We start from the raw sequence: 25,719 nt of genomic DNA on the forward strand, positions 1-25,719 counted from the left end.
GGGGATCGTTATCGAAACCGCCTCCTCTCATCAATCCGCAACTGACCTTACTTACAATACAAATACGTTTTCAGTTTGATACTATTGACCACCTTTTCTTGCCTTCAAAACTGTTGTTTTTCTATACACTGTGCTCTTTCACTGTTACTGCTTTTTACCACGCAGCATAAACAAAGTCAAGTTCTTCGACCGTGTCTTGGTTAATATGCAAAAATACCCAGCATAGCATAGTGATATGCTCACCAACACTGCTCTTAACCCACTCAGGGTCGCAAAGCAACGCATAACTTCATATGCATCACAATTGAGCAGTTACTCGGACGATGTCGACAATATTGATATCGAGAAGCGCAGGATTTCCCTGTCTGAGTCGGAAGCTTCAGGCTCCCCACGCACATCCTCCACAATGTCTTCGCGAAACACGTCGCAAGCATTCGAACCAATGCTTCGAAGCTCCCCCGTACGACGACCAAAAGCTAGATCAGACTATGCCCGATCCTACCCACGGATGCCAATGAGATTGACCTGTTATACACTTCCCCCGCGCTGGTCATCAAGGCTCTTTTCATTCGGCCTTCTTGCTATTCTTATACTGTTTATCACAAGCTTAGCAAGATCGCATTGGTCGAGCATAAAGATTGTGGAGAGCCTAGAGCACAAACCTGCTCCTCCGCCACCTGCATGGGAGGCATTTCCATTCTTGAAAAGATATCATGGAGGAATACGAACGTTGGTTGCCAAATCGGAGAATAGTCCTGAGTATCCTCAATCAGCTGGAAGCGAGTCGAAAGGCGCGCTCCAAGAAAGTGGGCATCAGCATCAAAATTCAGAGAAGGCACGTGGAACGATCGTGCCAAGTTTGACATTTGATCCTTTTGGGCAGAAGAGGAGCAAAATAGTGCCGTGCTTCCTAGATGAGGAGAAAGGCATTCGTCCCCCGGATCTTCAGGTGTACCCTGGTGTGCCATCGGGTATGCCGGAACCTGTAATGGGATCATACGCTCTGCTAGGCCTTCGAGACGATGTATGCTTCGATAGGTACGGTCGATTAGGCCCGTATGGGTTCGGCTACAGCAAGAAAATGGGAGGAACTGGTACGGGCATGGATGGCGATCGCGAAGGCATCGAAGCCATATGGGCGAAGGATGACTACGTTGATTACAGCAAGGTCAAATGGGCCCAAGCAATTAAACGCTGCGAGGCTGCCAACAAGCATCGTTTTGAGCCTTTGCCTTCGACTCAACGTGCTAATTTTTACCAGACAATGGGAATTGGAGGGCCGGAGGACGAGGAGCCGCAGAAAGAGGACCATAGGAAGAACATACTTGCAGAGGAAACTCCTCCCTTTGCGAAAAACCGTACTCTCCCGCGCACGGCTGTCGTTATCCGGACTTGGACCGGTTACGAATATGATAATGAGGATCTGTTTTACTTGCGCTCTCTCGTTGCAGAACTTTCGCTTGCATCTGGCGGCGAATATAGCGTCCACTTCCTCGTTCACGTCAAGGACAACAATAAACAGATATGGGCTGATGACGCGACATACCAACAGGTTCTTGATGATGCACTCCCTGCTGAATTCAAAGGGATGGGGACTCTGTGGAGCGAACGGCAGATGGAGCTCATTTATGGTGGGCTAGAAGAAACGAACTATCGGAATCTAAAAGTGCATGGCGTATATCGCAGTACTTTTCAACCTCTGCAGTACTTCGCAAAGCAGCATCCGGAATACGACTTTTACTGGCAGCTAGAAATGGACATGCGTTACACGGGACATTGGTATCACCTTTTCGATCGTATCTCGCAATGGTCAGCACAACAACCACGAAAAGGTTTGTGGGAACGGGACGCACGTTTTTACATTCCCAGCGAGCACGGCTCATGGGAGGACTTCTCCCATATGGTTCGCGTGCAAACAGAGCATGGAACTGCCTCGAAAGCCAATATGTATGCACCTTTACAGATCAATCCTTCTGTTCCAGAGGAAGTAAAAGCTGAGCTCGAGCCATCTAAACCCGAGAAGCCGATATGGGGACCAGAGCCGCCCATAGATGACCAGCTCGATACGACAAACGATCCCAAGCCGCCCACCTCCGAGAAGGAGGACAAGCATGAATGGGGGGTGGGTGAAGAAGCAGATCTTATTCTCTTTAACCCTATTTTTGATCCTGAAGGGACGAACTGGATACTCGCCCAGGACGTAACAGGTTACAACAAAGAACACGGCCTCCCGCCTCGTCGCGTTGCGATTAATACCTTCGGGCGATATAGCAAAAAATTGCTTTTGCAGATGCATGTAGACACACTTTTTGGTCGCAAGAGCATGTTCTCGGAAATGTACCCGGCATCCACGTGCTTACATCATGGTTTCAAAGCCGTCTATGCTCCTCATCCCGTCTTCATTGACCGCCGATGGCCAACATCTTATCTTGCTAGCATTTTCAATGGTGGTCGCAATGGCGCAGCAGGAGGGGCGCGACTGTCAGTCTTCAGCGATGAAAGACAGCATAATTTCAGGGGTACGACTTGGTATTATGATGCTGGATTTGCACCAAATCTTTGGAAGAGGTGGCTGGGATTGAAGGTAGACAATGATGGCGGAGAGCAGGAAGAAGTCCTTGGAGAGGGCCGGATGTGCCTTCCTGCCATGATGCTGCATCCAGTGAAGCACGTCGATCTTCGCGTCGAGAAGGTCATCGGTGATGAAGGCTGATGTCGTTTTATAGCTTTTTTATTGCACGAAGGCGTTCTATCATGGAATTGTTTGAACCGTAGTTTTGTGCGTCACGGAATTGGTGCTTGCACCATAGCAGAGTATGCTCATGCCCTAGCTAACAAATCAGGACGTTCAGCTCAAGAATTAGAGTATTTGACAAATCAAGCGCTTTAAACCCAAGTAATTTCAGATGTATGCTATATGGAATGCTGAGACTGGGTTCAATTGACCATCTTAATGTGATGTAGCCATGTGAAGCACTCGCTTAGGATCTCACTAGCTTGTCTCATTCATTGCAGGTAAGCACCGACCTAAAAGTAAGAGCAGTTGACCTTTTTATACCCAGTTTTAACAAAGTCGACGTGAATTGGCATATTAGTAGTTGGCGTAGGACTGTGGTTTCGATTTTGGCGCCAACTTGTGATATGAATACAACATTCAGCCAGTCCTTGAAACTGTCCCACCAACACACGCTGTCGACGATATCAAGAAGTTTAAGCGCAATGATTTGGAAGAGGGAATGCTAATGCCACAAACTACCTTGTTCCCCTTCTAAGGATTCATTAAACAAGTTATGAGACGATATTAGTACAAAACAATAATCAATGCGTAGATGTTGGTCAAGACTGTGCTGTCCAATAATACTCAAATTGTTATGACGGCCGTCCAGCTAATTACGTATTAAATTTGCCTAAAGGTTTTTAGATGCATCTTAATAATGTAAGTATGTAGAGATAAGGTTATCTAGTCACAAATAAACGACGCAGCCTCACTTGATTAGCCTAAGTCAGCGATAAGGTGATTGCTTTTGCAACGATATTCTGACGAGTGGGGAGAACGAGAGCATTTTCATTCAAGCACCGCATGAGTCAAGTACCTGGAACTTTATGTCATCAACCCAGGTGTGCGTTATAATTCGACATGTGAAATATTGCTTCAGCAGTGGATGTGAAGTGTGAACTGTCTTCCTTTGGAAATGTGTCGTCTGGAGTTATCTCGAAGAATTATTTTTCAATATTTTTCACCACGAAACAGCAATTTAAGTCACACATGAAGCGCTGAAGGATCTGCAAATCAAATTGAGAGACTGGGAAGAGACATATACGGTCGATGCTTTTGCAAAAGATCAAAACAAGATTATGGGTTCGTTACCTTTTTCTTTCCCGATCAAAGACGTATGTAATAAAACTAAACAATCCAGAACAACTCGTTGACCTGTCTGTAAATGAAATGGCCATCCGGAAAATTGATGATCATAGATATTGTCGTAATGTTGGGCCTCTGTAATTGAACTGAATGGAAAGACTTGGCACCTTAGTTACTTACAGGCGCTACGAAACCGAACTTGGTGCTGGCAACGATCGATTTGTTCGGAGCCAAGATATGCCTCGAGCAAAGTTGCAGACCACCTGTTCGTACTGGGATTTGCTGTTGAGCTGTGTCGACCGTTGAAGCACCCTCAGATATAGTATTGATGTTCCAGTCATTAAGTATCCATACACCAATGAAGGTATCCAACGGAGATGGGAAGGCTGCAGTGCTTAAAATGTTCCATTTGATTCCGATCAACTGTTCCATCAACAGATATGGTGCTATTATCGAGATGCTCGGTGACGGCATTTATAACAACCAAGGGATGCTTAAAATTGCGAAAATATCCATGAGATGATAGATTCTTCCCCCGGATGACCATTTTATAGGATTGATAGTGCCCGTCTGCAACGAAATGAGTGATGTCACTGTGCTTCAATGACTGTAATGAAGAGACTAGTACTTCTTCGCTCAGATGTTGTGACGAAGCTCATAACCTTGATATAACTTTTTGTCATTATCTCATAGTCTAGAGTAGTAATCCTATTGCTGCTGACATTTGACGTGGCGAAGGAATCTGGATCACTACCGGAGACATAAGGGAGACATTCTTAAAGCTGTGAGACCGGCATTATTAACACGCAAAAATGACTTGCCGAACACCAACAAATAGACGTCTACGTTAGTTAAGACAACGTTGCCTGATCAATCATCCGATAAGCCAAGCACTTGGACCTCATACGAAACGCTCTGGTTATCAGAGTACAGGTGGCCATCGAGTCACGTCAATTTCACTTCCCGTAGGTCAAAGGCATCAAAATTGATGAGATGGAGCCAGAAGCCTATTCATATTAGTTTCTATATCGTGCATTGTTCAAAAGGAATACTTACTGGACAGTACGCATTTAGTGAAGATGACAGGGAACGGCGATGATACGCTAGCGAATTGTACGTCGATATGGACCTGGATTTCACTCAATGGCGATATGACCAAGCAACGGTATCGCATTACGTTCCCGATACAGGCCCGTTGCCCCCTCAGGATTCTACCGCCATTTTGGTCACATGTTGAAATCGAAAATTTGATCGCTTAGCATCTACTGGTATGGTAAATATTGATAACTCGTGTGTCTGGGACCATAAACGCGCTCGAAGTCTGCAATGACGATGCCGAGAGGCTGGGATGACTACCTCCGCCGTGGAGAGTCCATTAGTCTGACAGCCCTTTGAAAAAATCGCTGTCAAAATAGCATTTAATGAAGAGCTGTAGACGACGTTGATCATATTACTTAAGTCGAAGATTATAATTTGAGGTTGCTTCTACAGGCGAAGATGCGGTGCACCAACTTTTATTAACGCCAGTGGACGCTGTGGGCTCCAGTGTTGATGAGCACCAAATCTCTAGGTCGCCTAAGTAGAAGATAGAAAATCTGTCGAATTGACGACCACGCCTTTCCAGTCAAATTCAAAGCAGCACGGTCGAAGGTACAGCTCGGAGGACTATATTGTCCAACAAAGATTTCCAAAAGCTATTGCCAAACAAATGGTGCATAAGTATCTGAACGCACGCCGGCATAGCATATGCTGAAATCGAACTCTAGGCATCCCAGCTGACTCGATTTGGCGAAAATTTGTCCTCTGGTAAATGCTCTATCGTCTCACAAAACCTCATCAGACATTGAACCACTCTTGCTTCCGAGTCCAGCAGAAGCGAATAGTATGAACGAAATTCTGAGTATAGTACATGACGTTGAATGATCGTCTGCAAAAATTTCTGGCACAGAACGAACGACAAATTTGAGCATATTGCGTCCCTCTTATATCAATAACGACAGGTTGTGCAATCTAGTAATGGACTGTTCGGGTCGGCAAAGATGAGGACTAAGTCGAAAGCCTTGATAATGCTCATACTCGATGTAAACAAACAAGAAGTGGGTTTTTAAACGTGGCGACCTATTCAGATTAATCTAGGTAATGATCTTTATCAGCATCAGGCGTTCGATGTCAAGCAGACAAATTCACCTCGAGGCATTAGCAGGGCTCGACCTTGCTTGCTGAATTGTTTCAGTGCGCTTCATTGACTCCATTGGAGTGAACAGAGGCGGAAGACTGTCGAAACTCAGAGTAGTCGCCTTGGTAATTATCCCAGAAGCGTCGAATGGCTCTTTGAGCAACGTCGGAAGACGCAAATCGGTTTCGATAATAATTGAATAAAGCAAATTCGTCCTTCGAGAAAAGATACGTATCTGGAGCTTGATGCAATCTCATCCACACATCTTGCAATGCACGTTCTAAGTATTGATGAATGGTCGGATCGATGTATCCCTCACTATTCCTCGCAATGTCCAGCGCGCGCTGGATTGTCCAGTACCCATTAGTCTCGTTGCCGCCCATAACTGTCTTTAAGAAAGTTGAAGAAGAGAACGACGATATTGTTTGTTTAAACCTAGGGCTTGGTCCATAAGCTGACGAGAATATTGCTCCTGGTGTGCTAATGATACATATAAACAGAAACGAAATGGAGAGAAATGATTTTCGATTTCGACAAAGATCGTACTTGGGCTTACTCACGTGTACAACCTTGTCAGTCTCTCCCGATAATAGAAGTGCATGAAAACAAACAGATAATTAATGCCTGTATTCCTCGGTGGACAGTTGATCGTCCAGCCAGGTCCACGTATGCAGGTTTGGGGTTCAGGACCTGGTACAAAGCCTTGTTCAGGTGGTGGCCGAGAGCGTCTACGTATTATTTGCTGCTCATTCGGTTGTGCTGGCTAAAGTTGTTCGGCGCCCCACAATCGCTGGAAAACAAAGCAGAAGCGTTTGTAAACTATGTTTCGTCAATCATATCTAGCTTGAATGAATGCGCTGCGAAATGATGTCTCCGGAACTGCAAAAATATGGTGCAGAAATTGTCTGCTGCTCAAGCACCGAATATGCTAGCCAAGTGACGGTTTATTCGCACAGATCTCAAACGTATTTGACTCTGGAGACTGCTCACAATGCAAGGCAAGTTTGTGTAGGATACCAGGAGGCTGGCCCCTGCTAAGCACAGCGGAGGGCCTAGCAGCGGCCAGGGGGATTAAGCGAGACGGGTTCATGAAAAAAGTTTACAGGGTAGTCCGCCACTATCGGTAATGGCTTAGACGTTCGGACAGCGGTGAGATGTCATAATAAGTGGAAGTTAACGAGAGGCCCTGACTCGTCCCGTGAGTGAGGGAGTATGTTTGCTGGCCTGTGATGAAATAGTCACCTGGACCGTCTCTCAGGGATGGCCTGCAGATGAGGTTCCCCCGCTCGGCGAGATCGAAAATGTGAATGAGGAGTTCGAGGTGGAAGCTGGGATGTGTATCACTCGCATCGCCAAAAAAAAAAACGTGGCGACGCTGCGTTTCGACGGGAGTTTGATGCTTTCTTTGGAGACCAACAGCCAATAGGAGACGCAGGCCCCGAGGACAGTTGAGCTCCAGTCAAGCTCGCGTAGAGATGTCATGTCCTATATCTGAAGAATATTGCCATTTCAGTTCACAGAGCTGACTTCCATCGTTTGAGACGGTTGAATAGCAACCTGTCCAGTCGGTTTGCTTTTCTGTTAATACCAGGAGTTGTGCTTGACAACTGCTGCGTTAGCTTCAAGGAGACCGTTTCTCTTCGGATAAGATGGCTCTCTTCACATCTCTGAATGAGATATTGTTCCTACTTGAACTTCTACTAAAAATTTAAGTCCTTAGTAGCCGATGCAAGCGGGTATGTTTGGATGGATTCAACGTTAATGTACCCTAAACTTCACGTGCTTTAGGGCTTTCTAGGGCATTGATCGATGACTTCAGGACGGTCAACATACCAGAATAGTACAGAGACAAGACACAATATAAAACGCAATGTATCGCAAACTTCACTATCCGTTTCTGGCTCAATAGCAGACTTTGATAGTGGACACTGATTCGTCAGCAACATAAAGTTGGGCTTAAGCTCGAATAGGAAATTCTCGATCTTCTCCCAAATAGTTCCATTCAGTCGGGTCTGTCAACTCCCGCTTCATAATATCTTTGATTCCAAATTTCGCCGTACAAAAGTCACGTACGAGGGCATATTTTGACTACATTCACGGAGACGCTCCTTGAGCATACCGGGAGTACAGGGCATAGCTTAGCCCATCGAATATTTCGCGCATTTGAGTCAGTTGGGCGTTGAGCTGACAAAATCCATCTGATGACATAAGCAAAATCACACGTGATCGGGTTTCATCTTCGTGATCGAAAGAGGATTAGAGGAAACGATTACAGTTTGTTGGCAGACAAAGCATACCTACAAGCTCCAGGCGATCGCTTTGAATGATGCTCAGTTGATATTGAGTTTTGAAGCCCACATTCTTTTTCTTCATGATGAATACTGCTCACTTGCTCAGTCGGCAAATCGTACCCTCGTACAGACGGTTCGCAAACAAACCACACGTCAGAAGCCACTTGAAGTTCTATACAACAGCCCCCTCGTCACAAGGAGCATGCCTCCGCGAACAAACAACGCATATCAACAAGAGATGGAGCAGGCTGCCCTGGCGACCGAAAAATAAGCCAATTGGAAACTGGAGGCATAGCAGTAATATGCCGTCTCCTAACCCGACGCCGCACCTGGGAAGCCCTGAACCTGCGCCTTCAGTTTCACAACGGCTCAAGCAACTGAGCCGCGAATATGGGTGGGCTGCCGTAGGGTGGTATTTCGCATTGTCTGCTTTAGACTTTCCATTCTGTTTTTTAGCAGTGCGTGCCCTAGGCACGGAGCGCATAGGTCAGTGGGAGCACGCAGTGATTGACTCCATCAAAGCCATCATTGGAATACCTTTCCCTGGCTTGATGAAAGACACTGGAGGCGCATCCAAAGATGTTGAAGAACAAAATGAAGCCGAAAAAAGGGAAGGTCATGTTGTCTCAGGCTCTCACTCGTCGTCCACCGAAGACCTTGAGGCAGATTCAAAGGCCAGTAAGTACTCCTATCATGTACAGTGTGGTAGAAATACCCTGACAAAACCTAGCTATCTGGACCCAGCTCGCGCTTGCTTATGCCATTCACAAATCATTCATTTTCATTAGAGTGCCCCTGACTGCTGCAACCCTTCCCAAGGTAGTTAAGGTACTTAGAAGTTGGGGTTGGAACATTGGCAAGAAGGCAACGAAAGGAAGTTAGCGTTGGAAACAATGAGCGGAATCTAGCAAAATACGGCGATGTAAAATTATGCACAACATTCTACACTTCGTCTACAGGTAGACCTTACACATTGGCGTAGGTGGCGTCTCATCCACTCTATGTCGACACAAGTGGTCAAAAAGTATAACAGTATGCATTGACAGGTGCTAATTTAGAATGGAAGTCGATGTTGCATTGTCAGCTCTGATTCCATGGCGCATAGTGCTTGATTCGCTGAGGGCAAGTTGCCCAATTTAAACGCGTGTCGTCCAAGCTTAGACATAGTAGCCATCACAAAGCTGTTCGGATGCAGAGCGTTATCTGTACGGACAAGCTGAATTTTGCATCGCATCGAGCTGATTATCAAAGGCGAACGGTAAACTCAGGGATCAACATCAAGGAGTCCCTTACGAGTGCAAACGACGTCCGTCATGAATCTTTATGCACCTACTACGTTACAGCCGTGAGTAATGCGCACATTTGAAGCTGGGAAGCCCTGGACAAACTGGACGACAAGGCGGGATCCGTCGGGGGCTGCCGCTCACTGTCGCCACTAGCACTAACGCAAGCAGTTACGCCAATCGCGCATGGCGTATTTAAGAAAAGGTGTTTGCATGAAAATGAACATGGCCTCATGCTGGTAAATTTCATTTTGGTAGCATTACGTACCTATATTCGGTTGATGCCTATATGGTCCGAACCTTGAAAATTTCTCGCACTTTTGCGAGTCCCATTGATTCCAATGGCCTGTAATGGTGTCGCTTCCGCGTTCCCAAATCCGCGACTGTACGATGTAGTTTTGTATCTCCTTACGCCAACACTGCTTTGCCTGTCACCAATCAGAGAGGAGACGATTCTGGCCTACGTCTTGCTTAAAAAATATATGGCGTTTACTACGGATACGATGGTGACGTAAATTTATGGCTGTCCCGTAAAGGTCATTTCTTATTCTGGTGCTTCGACTGTCTTCTAGCTGTATATAGCTCTTTGCTCAACGATGATGCACAAATCAGAGAAATGAATCTGAACTTTTGCTCAAAAGTGCTGGTTAAAATGAGAGCTTGGTTATTCCCCGTTCTGCGCGCGGATGTTTTCTAAGTTAAATTCATCGCATTGCTGTGATACGTGAAAAATAAAGGCCTTCTTAGCACTTCTGTTGGCCTTCTTTTGATTTTGTGAGCGCTGTAGAAGCGTCTTTGGCTTTAGGCCATTTTTTTTTCTTCGCCCGCCGGGTCCGAAGCTAATGCGCCTTTTGAGGCATCCTGCCATCTCTAGGCTTCCTGAAAGCTTTGTGGAGCTGCTCCCGAGGGGCTTGATTTGAGCTCTGACGAGTCACGTTGATGATATTCTCGTATAATGAATCGCATAGACGACAAACGCTAAATTCGTTGCAAATACTATGCAGATTCAATACGAACAGCAAATAGCAGATCAGGACGACTCATGATGTCGCCAAAGAGTATAGTATAAGGCTGCCTTCGGCTTCCGTCATCAGATAGAAGTCCTCATACGACACGTCTGCCGAAAGCAATCGCTCTGGCAGAGTGGAGAAATATTACAATGACGGAATTTTAATCCCCCCATAAAGATGATACTCCGGCAAATCTTGCAAGATGTATCTTAACTGTATACAAAAGACAACCTTAAGCTTTGTTCTCGCCGCTTTCTTCATCCGGAACTACTACACCCTTCTCTTGCAAAAGTTTCGCCAGTGAGCCGTCCTGATGCATACTCAGCAAAATATCACATCCACCGATGAACTCTTTGTCCACATAAAGCTGCGGTATGGTCGGCCAGTCCGAATACTCCTTGATGCCTGCAATGATACCATCAGAAAAGCCTATGAAATCTATCGTGAAATTCGGGAAACGAGGTTACCTTGTCTCAGCTCCTGATCTTCTAGCACATTGAATGCGGTAAACTTCTCTGGATCCACTCCTTGCACGCCGAGGATCTGGATACTTGCCCTCGAATAACCACATTGTGGCATTTCAGGGGTCCCCTTCATGAAAAGAACAACAGGACTTGATGCTATGGCTTTCTCTATGGCGGCACGCGTCTCTTGGGACAGGAATCGGATCTGAAGTGGTGTGGATCGGCGGATTGAAAGGGGCGAAGGAGCGGCCAGAGACCGCGTTGCTGCTTGTCTTAAGGCCTACAATAATGATATTAGCAATTAACACCGCGGTACGCAGCTAAGTACTAGTACCGATTGAAAAAAAGGTCTCAATATCATTTTGTGGATTGCAGTATTGATGAAAAGTGAAGTTTGTAATAGCGCGAAGATGAGGTGTCGGAACACTTTTTTTCTGGTGATGCAATTGGCGTATTTCTCACTGCGGAGCTTGCCAACAGACACTATCAAATACCCCCCATTTGTACACCTATTTTGACTCCTTTAGGCCCCAGACAGTGAAAAATTCGCTAGAAATGTCATATACAGCAGCTGACTCTTCGGTCGGAGACGCCGCACTCTTAACAACTCCGGCTGACAACGGAGTTCCCTTCGACTCATCGAGATACCTCAACGACAACAAATTCCACATTCTCCTTGCCGCGTCCGGCTCAGTGGCGACAATAAAAATAGCAAACATAGTTCAACGTCTTATTTCTAGCTTCTCTTCGTCCCAGCTCTCCATTCGCCTCATTCTAACTCAATCCTCAAAAGAATTCCTCCGAGGACAATCTCCTGAACAGCCCTCGTTGGCGAGCATAGCACAGATACATGGTATAGACGGTATATATCTAGACGAAGATGAGTGGAAGATACCTTGGACTCGTGGCGCGAAGATACTGCATATTGAGCTCAGAAGGTGGGCGGATATGATGGTTATTGCTCCGTTAAGTGCAAATTCGCTAGCTAAGATGGTTGGCGGGTTATGTGACAACCTGCTTTTGTCGACGATACGTGCCTGGGATACTACCGGCATGCTTGACGTTCCGCACACAATTAGGACCGCCGGTGGAAACAATGTAACGTATCCAAGCGCGTCAGCCAAAAAGAGAATATTAGTGGCTCCTGCAATGAACACGGCTATGTGGGTGCATCCTGTGACCCAGCAACATATGCAAGTTCTCGAAAAGGATTGGAATGTGATGAATGGCGGTTGGGTAGAAGTATTGAGGCCCATTGAAAAGGAACTTGCGTGCGGAGATATTGGAGGTGGTGCGATGTGTAGCTGGGAAAAAATATGCGAGAGAATTGAAGAGCTGCTATTGACTAAGCACATTTGATCTACTTTACCACACGTTTATACTGTATACGTAGGAGATGCTTCATGCCTGCTAGTCAGGTGAGAATGGATGTTCTGTTTCTTCAAACAGAACAGTTAGGACGCTATTGATCTCCATAACTGAAGAGAAATGTAAATCTACAACTCATCTGGCCGAATAATGAAGTCTTTACAGTACGCACATACGTTCTTAAAGAACCTTCTCCACTCCAAGGGGTCACCCTTGAGCTTCACAAATCGCACCTCGAAGATCTGGCTGCTCCATGGACTTATAATCACCTGGCCATTCAGGTTTTGGCCTCGACCGTCGCGCGTTTTGATGCGAATGTGAACCGCGTCAAGGCTCTCAATCGGTGAAGCTGGCACACGCAGTTTTGCGAGAGCATCGATAATTGTTGAGATAAGGAGGTCAGCGGGCCGAGCAGAAAGGAATTGTGTCAGTGGAGTGGCTGGCACAATGTCTCCGAAGCGCTTAGCAATTTGCGTAAGTGAAAGAGGGACTGAAGGTGTTTGTGTGAACTGCGATAACGTAGGATCTTCCGTCAGACGTTCTGCGATGTCATGTGAAGGCTGGGTGCTGGGTCGCGAATAGACGGGCTGGCTCATTGGCCTCTCCCATTCGAAAGCGAAGTCATTCAGTGGCGTCTCAGGCTGTGTTGCTGCAATGCTGCGGCCTAGGTCCATATTATCGCTGTCAATCTCCATATTTTCCGAGCTTGACCGGCGCTGGGTTTGTCGCTGAGATGCTGTCGAATGTTGAAAGTTAACCTTCAAATTTTCCATCATTTTTGTCGCAAGAGCGACGGGATCTTTTGCTCTTCCACTTGCATCCATAATCGGGTTTGTTCTTCGCATCCAAGGATGGCTCCGTATTTCCTCCAGCGTGAATCGCTTACTAGGTTCCAGCTTCATCATCCCCCTAAGCAGGGACAGCGTATCTTTGGGCAGCTGCTCCCACAGCTCATCCCCCATCTTGCCTCCCGAATCCAAGTATAATTTAAACTCGTAACTCCTCTCCGTGGGTTCGTCCCATGGTGTGTTGCCCACGAGAAGGGTGAATAGTATAACCCCACAACTCCACAGATCCGCTACGTGTGGAGCGTACCCTTGCTCGAGAACATCATATCTCTTCCCTCTCTTACCGTTTACTACTTCGGGTGCGATATAGGGTGGCGATCCGCACACGGTGTTACACAGCCGCATTTCATTTCCTTTTTTATATAAGGCGGCGAGCCCGAAGTCTGCGAGTTTCAAATCCCCATTTTCACCTACAAGGATATTCTCAGGCTTCAAATCTCTATGTGCGATACCCTTGCTATGCATATACCCTACTGCACTCATAAGCTGGGTGAAGTAAAGGTGTGCAATATCTTCTCCCACCCCTACGTCAGCCTCAATTTTGTCGAACAAATCGCCATTGGAGGCCAGTTCCATAGCGATCCATACCCAGAAGGTATCTGCGCCGTGGGCGTAAAATTGGATGATGTTACGGTGTGCTCCAAGATAGGCGTGCAGTTTGACTTCATCTTCGAGGTTTTTGGGCTTTATCCGGCCACGCTTGAAAGCGTGCTCTTTGTTTATGAATTTAATCGCGATAACTGGGCTTGACTGCTTGAGTGGGACGGCTTTGCGTATCCTTTCCTCATCGTTAGTAAAGATTTCTTTTTGCAGTTGAAGAAATGCGCACGATGCATAAGCTCCGCTGCCTATTGTCTTTGATACTATGCGAAAGGGCAGATCCGTCGGCAAAGGCGAGACTTGCGACTGCAACTTATTAGCTTAGAACAATTGTAGAATCATAAGAACTTACAGATTCTGGAGCAAGAGTCATTTTAATATTGTCCGAAAGCTAAATACACGGTGCTAGAAGATTCATTGTTATAGATGACGCCAGGACGTAAACACACGCGAAAGAGCGACGCGTGTTAGATGTACCTTAAACTCCGTTAACTCCGAAGTTCTAGCTAACGTGTTCATCCCTATGCGCCTTTGCTGTCTTGCTCGACATTTCATGTTAAGTATATTGATGAGTGAATTTACTCGTCTAATAGATATATATCTTCTTAATCAATCAGCAACCTTAGCGGTTGTTTTGAAGAGCTATCTAACTCAAGAAGAGACGGAAGGTGGATGAAGAATGAAGGAGGCTTTATGAAAAGGGATTCTGAGAAGTCAACAAAAAATTAGGCATGCCAAGTTTACGAAGGTGTTTTGTAGGTGCCAATTCTACTAACTGTGTCGAAAAACGGAGATGAAAGCAACTTCTGAGTTCACCGGAAATCTTCCTCGGTGTGCCAGGTTGAGTTATCTTAGTAATGTAAAGCTTGGGATATCGCATAAGTTATTCGTACCTTAGATACATAATTAATATTAAAGTAGATTAAACAAACCACAAAATGGCACAAAGGAAAACTTTATGACTCACGTTATTTTTTGCATCCTATTTAGCTTCTTGTGTATGCTGAGCTATCTAGAGCGCTAGCGCTCTGCCTCACTTTCGCCATCAGATATTTTAATCAGGTTCATGTGCAGTTCTTAAGTATTTCTATTCAATGACAAAATGATAGCTACACATGTAAACAAGGAAGCTGTTAAATAAAATATGTATATTACCATAAAGAAAGCTTTGTCCTGTTTCACGATAAGGCATAAAGCTTGGAGACACTCAGCATGGTGCACTCGTTAAGAAATAAGGAGGGAATTTCTAGTATCAGTCAGTATAGGACTCAATACAGCAAATGAATCTCTCCGGATTAGTGAATATTTCAAGATTATTCTATTAATTTAGTCCTAACGTTCTAGTCGGCCTAGATATTCAGTTTAAAGATATACTGAGTATGAACAATAATGCTACCGAAGTCCGTCATCCCATGCCATGGTCTTGAAGACAAAACGTCAGGAATTCTGTACAACTCAAACTCTTTGCTTATAACTATGAGGCATAGATTTTTCCGAATAGATTAAGAACCTTGTGACAAGACTTGTCACCTTTAAAAATTGATTTGTTGGATACTTAAAAAGTCCAAGTTTTGCCATATTGCAAAATCAATTCAAACGACAGTCGGGACTCAATAGTCAATGTTCATACACTCAATGTTAGCCACGATCATTGACAGAAACCACACAGTTTGGAATCTGCTGGTTATGATCATCAATCCGACTAAAAAAAAGCATATATTGCAAAGTCCGACATCAACTTTGAATACTACTGATATGCAATCTTGAACACCTCTCAAACTACATTCATTTAACAGTTTATTCTTATTCAATGCTACACAATCCTATATGCGATGTTCACGTGCAAATCTAAGACCTAGACAAATGGAACATCCATGATTCTTTACTCAAGAACTTTCGCTCTTTTTATCTCCACTGGTTGATGATAAATTAACAAAACAAAATGCCAAAGCAATTGCCTTGCTATATGCAGTAAGCATATACCAACTGATAGAGAACGCGAATAGCTGACGTGCACGCCTTTTGAACGAGCTCCGAACCCGCAGAGGCACGTTACATGGCATATTGGAGTTCCAGGAGGGAATATACGGCTGCTGCGTTGTACGTCAAGTCATTTGGCAAGAAGGAGTGTATTTAAGAATAGTTTAAACAATTTTAGAGTCCCGATAGCGGTAGAATACGTCGTCGTCTCCCCAGATGTTGGCTGCACGGTCTATCATTCGAGTGACGATTGCTTGTTTTGCAATTTGCATATGGTATGATGCAGTTTCAGTATGATGTGTTCTTGAAATGTATGCTTAGTATATTCCTGTTGGTGGTTGATATTATCAAACATTTAAGCGGAGCTGTACCAAATGAGTCAGCAGATAGCCAATTAGCATACTCTGTCGTAGAAATTAGATTTTGGTTCAAATAATGACTGTATCATTCTATGGTTGTCATGCTTCAGGAAAATTGCAGTCCATCTCCTCGATCACAGGCGAATCTGAAGTGATAAATCGATACCACTTCTCATATTCTAGGGTTAAATTATACCAAGTGTCATTTAGTATTGTGTCACAAGATTTAAAGAAAGTAGAGTTTGTTGGCTTTACTTGGCAGAGAGAAATTAAGATCTCAGGAACTACCCTCCCAGGGGGTGTTACGTACTATATTCTCTCGAAATAAAGTAACGTAGAGCTCTAGTGGAAATTACATATTTGTACTTCCACATGAATCAGAACCGTCATATATGATTAAGAACTAGGCTGAAGGACAATTTATGGCAATATGTTGGAAATGTGACGGCGAGCATTGAATTTAGGTCAGTCGTCGAAACGATTGCAGAAGAATTGAGGTCAACTTCACCATAACTATGGACATACAGTCATATTGAGTTTCATGCTAATTTCGAAAAATTGGACTATGTAGGGTTATTCGCCCATATTGTCTTCAAGTGTCAGTATTTCAGGTGCGTTAAAAGTCGATCTATTGTCTCCAACTGACTATAATTTCGATGTTTTGGGCTCCTTCCTTGCTGCATCCCGAAGTTCACGCCGCAAAATCTTACCAATAGCTGATTTGGGAAGCTCGTCTACAAATACTACTCCTCCTCGCAGCTGTTTGTACGGCGCTACTCTCTGAGCCAACCATGTCGCAATCTCCTCGCCACTCACACTCGACTTATCTGCAACCACGTATGCTCTCGGAACCTCGCCACTTTGTGCGTCGGGAACCCCCACTACCGCTGATTCTTTGACGTGAGGGTGGGTATTCAGGATTCCCTCTAATTCAGCGGGTGCTACTTGTTGGCCCTTATACTTGAACACTTCCTAAATTTGATTTCAGCTGGCGTTACCTACTAGTAACACTGCATCTCTTACCTTCTTTCGATCTACAATGTAGAACTTGCCATCCTTTTCAACTGCAACATCTCCGGTATAGAACCAGCCATCATGGAAGGCCTCTGCTGTAGCAGATGGGTTGTTGAAGTATCCCTTAGTGACAATATCACCTTTGCAAATCAACTCTCCAGGCTGACCAGGCTCGACATCGTTACCGTTGTCATCTACGAGACGCAACTGCATGTTTGGAAGAACGGGCGATATGCTGCCTGTGTCATCGAACTGGCCAGCGCGCTGCGCAGTGATCGCACCTGTTGTCTCGCTTAGACCCCATGTCTGCCCGATAAACGTTAGATTGCCACCCATCTTCGCATTTGCTGCTCTTTGAAGTTCCTGGTCCATCTTCGCGGCGCCTGTGCTTGCTGCCACAACTTCGCTGAACTGATCTGTAACTTCCGGAGATTTTGCAATCCGTAAATAAATGGAGGGCACTGTGTATAATGTTGTTGGCTTGTATTTTCCTGCGTATTCGATGAAAGATTTCCATTCATACTTCCGCATCCAAAAAACTTTTGCACCTGTGAGAACCGGGCCACTCAGATACCCAAGAACACCTGCAATATGAGCGGTTGGCAAATGCGCAATGGTTCTTAGCTCAACCGGGGGGGCTTTAGGATCGGCATTTGCTTCCGCGAAGTCTCTAGCATCTTTCATCGGAATGTAGAGCTCAGTAACGACGTTGAGATGTGAAAGCATAACTCCTTTTGGCGCTCCCGTCGTGCCGCTGGACCATATCAAGATAATTAGACTGTTCTCCAGCTCATTGCGATCAGTTACACGACGGAAAGATAATCTTGGCTATGGATGATTGTAAGCTGAAATCTAAGAAGATGATTTGAATTCTTGAAGAGGACTTACTGCACCCTCATCACCGGTTCGCACTGCGATGCCTCCTACAACTGATTTTACCGTCCATGGAGGAGCAGAGCCAAAGACGAGAACATTTTCCGGAGGAAGCTCGCAAATTCTTGCTGCCTCCACGGCAACATCCTTTAGATCTTCGCTGACAATGACGACTTTGCTAAGACCTTGCTTAATTTGTCTCGCTAGTTCCTGAGGCGAGGCTGAGTGGCTAGCATATGACGAGACACCACCAGCAGCAATGATCCCGAAAAAAATAGCTGGGCTGAACGGTTGACCACTTGACAACACAGTCACTACATCTTTGTATGGACCTGACGAGCCAATACCATAATTCGTTCTAAGACCGTGAGCCACTTCTTCTGCATACTGGCGTAATTGCGCCTTGTTGATCGTGTGATTATTGTTCTCAGCTGAGACGTGCAGGACTGCGTTATTTGCACTGACCGAATATTCCGAATCTGCTCCACGGCTTGGTCAGTCAAATAATGCTAGTATATGGTATAACCCGTCATAGGGGAGATTAGATCTGAGGGAGGTGTCTAGAGATTAGTCGGTTACACGAGTATGGCCAAACCGTACTCGTGCAACCTAGAATACTCTTCGAACTTCCCCTCACGACTTGTTTGAACCACATTGCGCACTCACCGAATAGGAACGTCAATAAATCAATCTGTGGGACTTTGTACTGTATGTCTGCTTTGATGATCCTCATGTTTTCAGACACGGACTTTGCCTTGAGCGAGGTACAGCTCGACAAGGTGCTCCAGAGACAAGCTTCTACTTGAGACTATCTAAGCGTTTGACGAACGGATAGTCAGGAACGGCAAATTCTCAAAAACCGAGTCCGACAACCCCGAATCGATCATTCACACAAGTACGCTCAAGGAAAATCTTTCGCGGCTTGGCTCTGCAGTTGCTTGTCTCCACCAAGTTCGCCTCAAGGAAGTCCTCTTCTTTTATTCGCGTCTGTAGTCGGCTATTCCATATTGTCCAAGTATCATGCGTGTCGATCCCCCGCAATCACGATCCACAGGACTACCCCGCCGCAATTTTGAGGCCTCGGGGGTCAAATTTGCGAGCGGCCGGAGTTTTTCGGTTCAGCCTCGTCCGCACTAGTTCCAGCAGGTTTCAAGGAAGCTATGGTGACCCGGCATACGGGATGATCGACTCGCTGCGTTGGCACGTTGTTCAGCGCAGGACATGATATTATCCCAGAGGACAATGCCGATCGTGTGTCGGGAAATGGAGAGTTAAAAGGCTTGGTGCCCAGGCACGATGGGTGCTTCGTTCGCACCTCGCTTCGACCCTTTCGCCTTCCCCTGTTCTTGTCGAATTGCAGGAACCAATCTGCTTGTCTTGCACTATGTCGACAAATGTTGACGAAAAGGCTGCGGCTGTCGGTCTTGAGGAGGACACTGCTGCGAATCTGAATGCCCTCAAGCAGACTACCACAATTGACACTGTGCACAACGATGAAGCCCTCAAGGTTATCGCTCAATTCTGTGGAGATCACGAATGGACTGAGCAAGAAGAGAAGAAGCTCCGACGTAAGATCGATAGTCGGCTCTTGCCGATATTGTGCATCACGTACGGCTTGCAGTACTACGATAAGGCCATGCTCGGCCAAGCGGTGCGTGTTCCACAACGCCACATTAGCGTTCTCGGACTGATGATTGGCAGGCACTGTTTGGTTTACGCAAAGATCTCGAGCTAGAAACCGGCATGAGGTACAGCTGGAGTGCAAGTATCTTTTACCTGGGATTCATCTGCGGCGCCTACCCGGCAATTTTGCTGGCTCAACGCTATCCCATCGAACGTGTGGCGTCCGCCATCATTGTAGTGTGGGGCGCTTGCCTCATGTGCACAACAGCCTGTTCAAGCTGGAAAGGCCTTTACGCCCAGCGCTTCTTTCTCGGCTTTCTCGAGTCCGGAATATCGCCCATGTTCATGCTCGTGGTAGGTGGTTGGTACAAGAAGAATGAGCAAGCGTTACGCATGGGTGCTTGGTATTGCTGCACCGGTTACGTCTCGATCGTATCCCCTCTCATCAACTATGGCTTGGGGCATATCAACGGTTCTCTGGCGCAGTGGAAGTACATGTATCTGGTGGCCGGTGCCTTAACAATCCTTTGGGCCATCATTATCTTCTTCCTAATGCCACCAGACCCCATACGTGCAAAGGGATTCAGCGACCGCGAGCGCTATGTTGCAGTCGCACGTCTGCAGTCTAATAATGCTGGCGTGCGGAACACTCACTTTAAGATTGCCCACGTTTGGGATGCGGCAACGGACCTGCGCTTTTGGCTTGCCTTTAGCATGGCGTTCCTACTCATGATTGCCAATGGTCCTGTTTCCTCGTTCACGCCGATAATTATCAGCGGGTTTGGATACAGTGGTCTCAACGCTCTGCTTCTCACAATGCCTGCAGGCTTTGTCAGCGGAACCATCGAACTCTTGGCCCCTCTTGCTGCGTACAAGATACCGAAGGCGCGGACGTACATTATCTTTATTTGTGAGTGCGGCACCATCATGGCCTCTGCTCTGCTCTGGAAGCTGTCCCGTTCTTCAAAAGGAGGTCTTCTGTTTGCCGTATATTTCCTTCCGTCTTTTGGTGGTGCATACGCCGTCATGATGGGCCTGCAGATCGCCAATACCGCTGGATACACGAAACGATCCGTTACTTCGTCTGGTCTTTTTGTTGGATACTGCCTCGGAAATTTTGTAGGACCTTTTCTGTTCAAAGTCAAGGATGCTCCAGAGTATGCTCCTGGCTTCACTGCCTGCATCGCTACTTCTGTCGCTGCGGCCTGTTTGTCAATTGTATATCGATTCTTCTGTATATGGGAGAATAATAGGAGAGATGATACGGGTATAGCCGAGGCTTACGAACACGCTTATGAGGATGATTTGACCGATCGAAAGGTAAGCTATAGAAAGCTTCAGCAGCTGCCTCGCCCCTCCCAGCCCCAACTTGCCGCGGCCTTAAAAAGTACTGCACGCTGACAGCAAAACAGAACCCACAGTTTAGATACGTGTATTAAATCTTGTGAGGTTAGAAATTTGGATTAGAAATAGCATAGAAAGAAGCTTTGCTTTGACAAGAAAATGTGGCGGAATTCTATTACGTCCATTGCTTTACGTATGTTCACATTATCTTTGAATAATATTAATGTACCTACAGCATTGGTGTCGTAGCAACATGCACGGAATAGCATATCCCTCGAAAGTTCAAGTAACTTTTGATCCTCACAGAGGAGTTATCTGGCCTCAATCGTGGTGCTTTTGCCTCGATTCGCTTCAGGCCAAGTTTGATGTTTCGACCCGAGCACTCCTGGCACGTCGTACTCCGAGGCTGTAAGGTGCGCCCTCTCTGTTATAGCACTCCTGGTATTCATATCTGCAGATGCTTTCCTGTCATTTGAAAAGCTGTCGCTTGTCTTGCTCAGCAAATCTTCTAAGGTGCGCTTACGTTCGCGTTCCTCGGCTTCTTTCAGAGTCTTGAGCAGATCCATGGAGCTGGCTCTTAAACTCGTTACACTGCTGATGCTCTTTGATTGCATTCGATGCTCATATTTCCTTTGGTTAGCACTTTCACTCATAGACTGCTTCGGGGCCAGCAAGGGTGAGTCTAGCGGCGAAGGCAGAGGAGAAAGATGTACTGAAGCCGGTTGTAATGCCAGCATTTTGTCAATCAAATATTCATCCGGTGAGTTTGAAAAATCAAGATTAGAGTGACAATGAAAGTCCCCGTCTTGTAACAGCTTGAATTGACAAGAAGTTGTCGAATGAGATGTACTTGGAGGTAAACGAACGCAGGACTCGTAGTCGCGAGCGTAAGTTAGCGCTGATGTGGCAACCGTCCCATCTTCAGCTGTAAGCCGAGAGACAAGTGCTGGAGAACTGGCTATAGGACAAGTTTCTCCCAGTTCGCGAGCCGTTGCATCAGTCTCTTTCGCGTCCGTTGGCCCGTCTAAGCGTGACGGTCCGATCATTGTGAAGTCTGAGAGGGATTGATCATGATCAGCACGCCTCAGCCTCGTTTGCTTCATTTCAATTTCATCTTTGCCTGGTGCAAGTCCAGAGTCTTCGCCATCTTTTTCTTCTGCTTCTTCTTCTTCACTTCTCCGGTCCGGAATGATTGGAATCGGGGCGAAGACTGGTGGGAGAATTTCAAGCTCAGGGTACTCTAAGTGACCACCAGTGCTTATACTGGAACGATGTCCTTTCCCATAGTGAAAAAATTCGGTGCTCGATGATCGTGTGAACATTTTAGCATAGTTGCGCAGTCCCTTGCTAATGATCATACTCTTGCTCTTGGGTAATGTACCAGCACGCCTTTTATTTTTACCTCGCTTTTTCAGTCTAGAGCTGTCGCAGTCATTGCCTGATGGATCATTATTGATATTAAGAGGATTAACATTATACGCGAAATCGCGCGTCTTGACATGGTCTTTGATACCTGCACTTCCAGTACGCTGGTCTCGTGTGTGACTGGGATAACGTGACCAGGGACCAAGATCAAGGTTAGGATCGTCAAGATCAACTATTTGATCGTTGGAAATAGACGTGTAGATACTTTCTGCCCTGCCGGATGCAATAGCAAGTCCTGAGATCTTCAAAGATGCATGCACGCCATTGAGCTGGAGGTTCGATTCATGTTCGACGTTATCGACTGAAGTCGGATCAATGTTTTTGGAAGACTTCTTTTGAATCTGGCTACGCTGTTGCTCTACAGTCAAGTCTTCCAAATGAGAAAAGACAGGTGTTATAAAATCAGAAGTTAAACGACGGGTACACTGATTAAGAAGCGTTGGACCAAGTGAAGGAGCATACGAATTTGGCGTTGGAGCATCAGGATCTTGGAGTGTTCCGTGGTTAGAACGATGATGCCATTCTCGTGACACATGGCTTTGATCTGCATCAACAGATTGATTTTCATCGTTGTGTGGCTCGCCCTTGGGTCGACCAAAGGACGAGCTTCGTTGTCGAAAGACTTCATATTGAGCGGCTTGTTTGTTGTCGCTCAAATATAGAGCCGATTTTTCTACTTGCTTGTCGCGAATTGCTTTTGCCAGTAGGCCGGCAGCATCATTGCGCTCACTTAAAGCCATGGCTTGTTGAAGGCGCATTGGTTCGTCCAACGGACCGTCAAGACTTTCAACGCTCCCGTTCTTTCGACGCTGAAGGGGGTTTGTAGTGAGCTGGTTAAACAAATTGACTATAGAAGCCCGCTTCTTCGACCTTTTTTTGTCGCCGATCTCAAAATCCTCCCTGAAACGACTTACTTTGCTTGACTTTGTGCTCATTTCGCTCAGATTGCTAATGCTTGGATTGTTCGGCAGTCCAGGTTTGTAGGCTTGAGAACTAGAATGTTTGTTTAGATCACTCTTCGGCATTGCAGCCGTCGGAAGGTCAGTACTGTGCGGCGTGCGCGCGCGATCGTTAGGTCCTTCATCATATTCTATCGTTCTGATCAGAACGTCGGAACGTTTCGAAATTCTTGATTTGGACGAGTATGTTGATGATCCAGTGTCCCTTTCGCCACTAGGTGGCAAAGGCGGTAACTCTTCACTCTCATAGGAGGGACTTGATTTGTTCCTCTTTTTGGGCGGGGTCAGAGATCGAAAGGGCGTTGTTGATAAGGGGTTTGAAACTGCATCATTTCTGCCCTCACTGATACTGAAGGAAGACGTGGAACGGAGATGCTGCGAAATCCCCATGCTATACAAGTGAAGGGAAACAGCAGAGGAGCGATTCGGGCGCCTTTCTGGTCTCATGAAAAAATGAGGTCTTGCTCCGCTTGAAGACGAGCAACTCCCATAGCGTGAGGCGAGCCTTCTTTCAAATGATGTCTTGGTGTCAGCGTGGCTATAACAATCCTCGGATGGACGAGTTCCTGTTAAAGGCAGGCTTCCCGATTCGCTTGGCGGGTGGCTGAACGTGGATGATTCCTGAACAGTCAGAAGCCGGGAATCCGTTGCTAGGATGGTCTCTCGCATTGGCGATGTAGCATGATCAAGCTCGCTCTGCCCTGATTGCCTAACGGGCGTAGACACAAGCTGTGGAATAGAAGGAGAATCGATATTCAGGCTCTGCATGACTCCCCTCTTCCATGTGTGGGAAGTCTCTTTTTCAGAGGAGAATGACGGCAGTCGCATTGGAATTTGTTCCGGCGTGCCCCTTAGACTTGGAATCGACGTCATCGAACGTGAACGGCGCAGGCCTTGACTATTGAACGAGAGCTGAGGCAGTGCCAATGGCATAGGCAGAGATCTTTTGAGGTTAATATAATAAGGTGATGGAGCACGTTCAGAGCTACTCACCGACGGTTAACATTAGGTTCACAGTGTTCAACTGTGTGGTGTCGAGTTTCAGATCTAGCCTGTGGTGCGCCTGCATTACGGTCTTTTTCTGGTGTTGGAGGTTCGTCAGCATTTTCTAGGACGGCGGCATCAGAGTCATAGCCGCCAGAATCTGGGCCTCTGTCCGTGAGAAGATTAGTGCGAATTTCATTCTTGATGTCCCTGTTCTTCTTTGGGCCCCCTCGCTCGATAACCGGCTTGGATAGACTAAGCGACAAATGCCGGCGAAAAAACGACTTGAGCTTAGAGTGCTTAGGACCAAATGTCGACAAGTCGTTAGAAATCGGTCCTGGAGGCAAGGCGAGGGCATTTATGGTGTTTGCTTCGAAGAGGCGTTGAATCTCGCGTAAGTTTTCACTTCGAGCGGTCATGTGGTGTGAATCTGTGCCATCTGTGGGCCCAGCTGAGATATGCGTATTGGCCAGCCTCAGCCTGCGCTTGATGGTAGGTTCAGGAGGTGTCATGGATCTGGGAGCGGTGCAACACAGCTCTGCCGCCATTTTTTCAAACTATATCTGCTTAAAGACGAAGCAAAAAGGAGCGGTTGCCAAGCAGATACGTGAGGAGAGACCACGGTTAGAGCATTGCTGGGCGATAAAAGTGATGTGCTGCACGTTGGATCGAAGACGAGACTGAGGTTGGAGAATGGAATTGAGGGCAGCCAGGTGGCGACTGGGGGATATGGATGACTGCTTGCGTCTTCCAACGGCAGGCACGGCAGAGTCCAGCATCGTTGCGGACGTCGTCTTCGTCGCTTCCGACGGGAGGAGGATGGGAAAGTGCAGGCCAGGCCCAAGCCGGTGAGACTGCGGCTGCTTCGATGGCGAGCGAGAGGACACATCATGCTGATATCAGCCGAACCAACGAACGAGCATCGCGACAGAGAAGACGCAAGGAGGGAACCATGAGGCGCGCGTGGCATTTCAAACATGAGCGTCAAGCATCACTGTCATCTGCTGAGCCGTCGTCTTCGCGACGCCGACTGTCGGTGCGAGCTGGGCGAGCATCGCGGAGATGGGACATTGGCCTCAAACGGATGGATTCCTGACCGGTGTCTCTTGATTGTGGAACGGTACGGGAGGTTCGCGTCCGCCCGAAGCGCAGTGCCAACTTTGCTGTCCTGTGTGGACGTACTGGCGACCGGACCCGCGCTGGTGTCCGCTGGTCGCGGTCCGTTGTCAGGTCGCCGCCGGTCGCGGGGCCAAAAA

At 46.6% G+C, this 25,719-nt stretch overlaps 8 protein-coding genes across 8 annotated transcripts; 4 read left to right on the forward strand and 4 right to left on the reverse strand.

The window, feature by feature from the left end:
- Positions 1-23: 23 nt before the first annotated feature.
- PV09_03650 (uncharacterized protein) lies at positions 24-2,974 on the forward strand. The gene has a single exon (XM_016356873.1). The coding sequence runs from the start codon at positions 236-238 to the stop codon at positions 2,711-2,713; it is 2,478 nt and encodes an 825-aa protein (XP_016214962.1). The 5' UTR covers positions 24-235; the 3' UTR covers positions 2,714-2,974.
- A 5,184-nt stretch (positions 2,975-8,158) lies between these two features.
- On the forward strand, positions 8,159-9,517 carry PV09_03651 (uncharacterized protein). Its single transcript, XM_016356874.1, has 2 exons — positions 8,159-9,007; positions 9,060-9,517. The coding sequence occupies exons 1-2, from the start codon at positions 8,410-8,412 to the stop codon at positions 9,209-9,211; spliced, it is 750 nt and encodes a 249-aa protein (XP_016214963.1). The 5' UTR covers positions 8,159-8,409; the 3' UTR covers positions 9,212-9,517.
- Positions 9,518-10,506: 989 nt separating this feature from the next.
- Positions 10,507-11,636, reverse strand: PV09_03652 (Grx4 family monothiol glutaredoxin). Its single transcript, XM_016356875.1, has 3 exons — positions 11,421-11,636; positions 11,090-11,366; positions 10,507-11,027 (listed from the first exon to the last, which is right to left on the reverse strand). The coding sequence occupies exons 1-3, from the start codon at positions 11,445-11,447 to the stop codon at positions 10,855-10,857; spliced, it is 477 nt and encodes a 158-aa protein (XP_016214964.1). The 5' UTR covers positions 11,448-11,636; the 3' UTR covers positions 10,507-10,854.
- On the forward strand, positions 11,558-12,623 carry PV09_03653 (uncharacterized protein). Its single transcript, XM_016356876.1, has one exon. It carries the CDS (start codon positions 11,642-11,644, stop codon positions 12,443-12,445), a length of 804 nt encoding a protein of 267 aa, XP_016214965.1. The 5' UTR covers positions 11,558-11,641; the 3' UTR covers positions 12,446-12,623.
- Positions 12,408-14,339, reverse strand: PV09_03654 (uncharacterized protein). The gene is made up of 3 exons (XM_016356877.1): positions 14,255-14,339; positions 14,132-14,208; positions 12,408-14,080 (listed from the first exon to the last, which is right to left on the reverse strand). Exons 1-3 carry the CDS (start codon positions 14,273-14,275, stop codon positions 12,583-12,585), a joined length of 1,596 nt encoding a protein of 531 aa, XP_016214966.1. The 5' UTR covers positions 14,276-14,339; the 3' UTR covers positions 12,408-12,582.
- Positions 14,340-16,785: 2,446 nt separating this feature from the next.
- Positions 16,786-19,077, reverse strand: PV09_03655 (uncharacterized protein). The gene is made up of 4 exons (XM_016356878.1): positions 18,795-19,077; positions 18,144-18,607; positions 17,265-18,083; positions 16,786-17,213 (listed from the first exon to the last, which is right to left on the reverse strand). The coding sequence occupies exons 1-4, from the start codon at positions 18,859-18,861 to the stop codon at positions 16,887-16,889; spliced, it is 1,677 nt and encodes a 558-aa protein (XP_016214967.1). The 5' UTR covers positions 18,862-19,077; the 3' UTR covers positions 16,786-16,886.
- Positions 19,078-19,512: 435 nt separating this feature from the next.
- PV09_03656 (uncharacterized protein) lies at positions 19,513-21,152 on the forward strand (the record flags this gene model as incomplete). The annotated part of the gene is made up of 2 exons (XM_016356879.1): positions 19,513-19,779; positions 19,830-21,152. The coding sequence occupies 2 exons, from the start codon at positions 19,513-19,515 to the stop codon at positions 21,150-21,152; spliced, it is 1,590 nt and encodes a 529-aa protein (XP_016214968.1).
- A 172-nt stretch (positions 21,153-21,324) lies between these two features.
- On the reverse strand, positions 21,325-25,665 carry PV09_03657 (uncharacterized protein). The gene is made up of 2 exons (XM_016356880.1): positions 24,473-25,665; positions 21,325-24,422 (listed from the first exon to the last, which is right to left on the reverse strand). Exons 1-2 carry the CDS (start codon positions 25,009-25,011, stop codon positions 21,407-21,409), a joined length of 3,555 nt encoding a protein of 1,184 aa, XP_016214969.1. The 5' UTR covers positions 25,012-25,665; the 3' UTR covers positions 21,325-21,406.
- Between the last annotated feature and the right edge of the window lie 54 nt (positions 25,666-25,719).

The sequence above is a fragment of the Verruconis gallopava genome, assembly GCF_000836295.1.
Source record: "Verruconis gallopava strain CBS 43764 unplaced genomic scaffold supercont1.10, whole genome shotgun sequence".
NCBI classification, from domain to species: domain Eukaryota; kingdom Fungi; phylum Ascomycota; class Dothideomycetes; order Venturiales; family Sympoventuriaceae; genus Verruconis; species Verruconis gallopava.

Bases quoted from the DNA above. Each gene is read 5' to 3' on its own strand.
- PV09_03650 (XM_016356873.1), top strand. From the start codon at position 236: ATGCTCACCAACACTGCTCTTAACCCACTCAGGGTCGCAAAGCAACGC.
- PV09_03651 (XM_016356874.1), top strand. From the start codon at position 8,410: ATGATGAATACTGCTCACTTGCTCAGTCGGCAAATCGTACCCTCGTAC. The intron at 9,008-9,059 runs GTAAGTACTCCT...GACAAAACCTAG, and splicing joins TGAGGCAGATTCAAAGGCCA to CTATCTGGACCCAGCTCGCG.
- PV09_03652 (XM_016356875.1), bottom strand. From the start codon at position 11,447: ATGATATTGAGACCTTTTTTTCAATCG. The intron at 11,367-11,420 runs GTACTAGTACTT...TCATTATTGTAG, and splicing joins TGAGACCTTTTTTTCAATCG to GCCTTAAGACAAGCAGCAAC. The intron at 11,028-11,089 runs GTAACCTCGTTT...GTATCATTGCAG, and splicing joins AGATCAGGAGCTGAGACAAG to GCATCAAGGAGTATTCGGAC.
- PV09_03653 (XM_016356876.1), top strand. From the start codon at position 11,642: ATGTCATATACAGCAGCTGACTCTTCGGTCGGAGACGCCGCACTCTTA.
- PV09_03654 (XM_016356877.1), bottom strand. From the start codon at position 14,275: ATGACTCTTGCTCCAGAATCT. The intron at 14,209-14,254 runs GTAAGTTCTTAT...AATAAGTTGCAG, and splicing joins TGACTCTTGCTCCAGAATCT to TCGCAAGTCTCGCCTTTGCC. The intron at 14,081-14,131 runs GTGCGCATTTCT...CGATGAGGAAAG, and splicing joins GGCAGCGGAGCTTATGCATC to GATACGCAAAGCCGTCCCAC.
- PV09_03655 (XM_016356878.1), bottom strand. From the start codon at position 18,861: ATGAGGATCATCAAAGCAGACATACAGTACAAAGTCCCACAGATTGAT. The intron at 18,608-18,794 runs GTGAGTGCGCAA...GCCGTGGAGCAG, and splicing joins TTTATTGACGTTCCTATTCG to ATTCGGAATATTCGGTCAGT. The intron at 18,084-18,143 runs GTAAGTCCTCTT...AATCATCCATAG, and splicing joins GAACCGGTGATGAGGGTGCA to CCAAGATTATCTTTCCGTCG.
- PV09_03657 (XM_016356880.1), bottom strand. From the start codon at position 25,011: ATGGCGGCAGAGCTGTGTTGCACCGCTCCCAGATCCATGACACCTCCT. The intron at 24,423-24,472 runs GTGAGTAGCTCT...TAACCTCAAAAG, and splicing joins GAACCTAATGTTAACCGTCG to ATCTCTGCCTATGCCATTGG.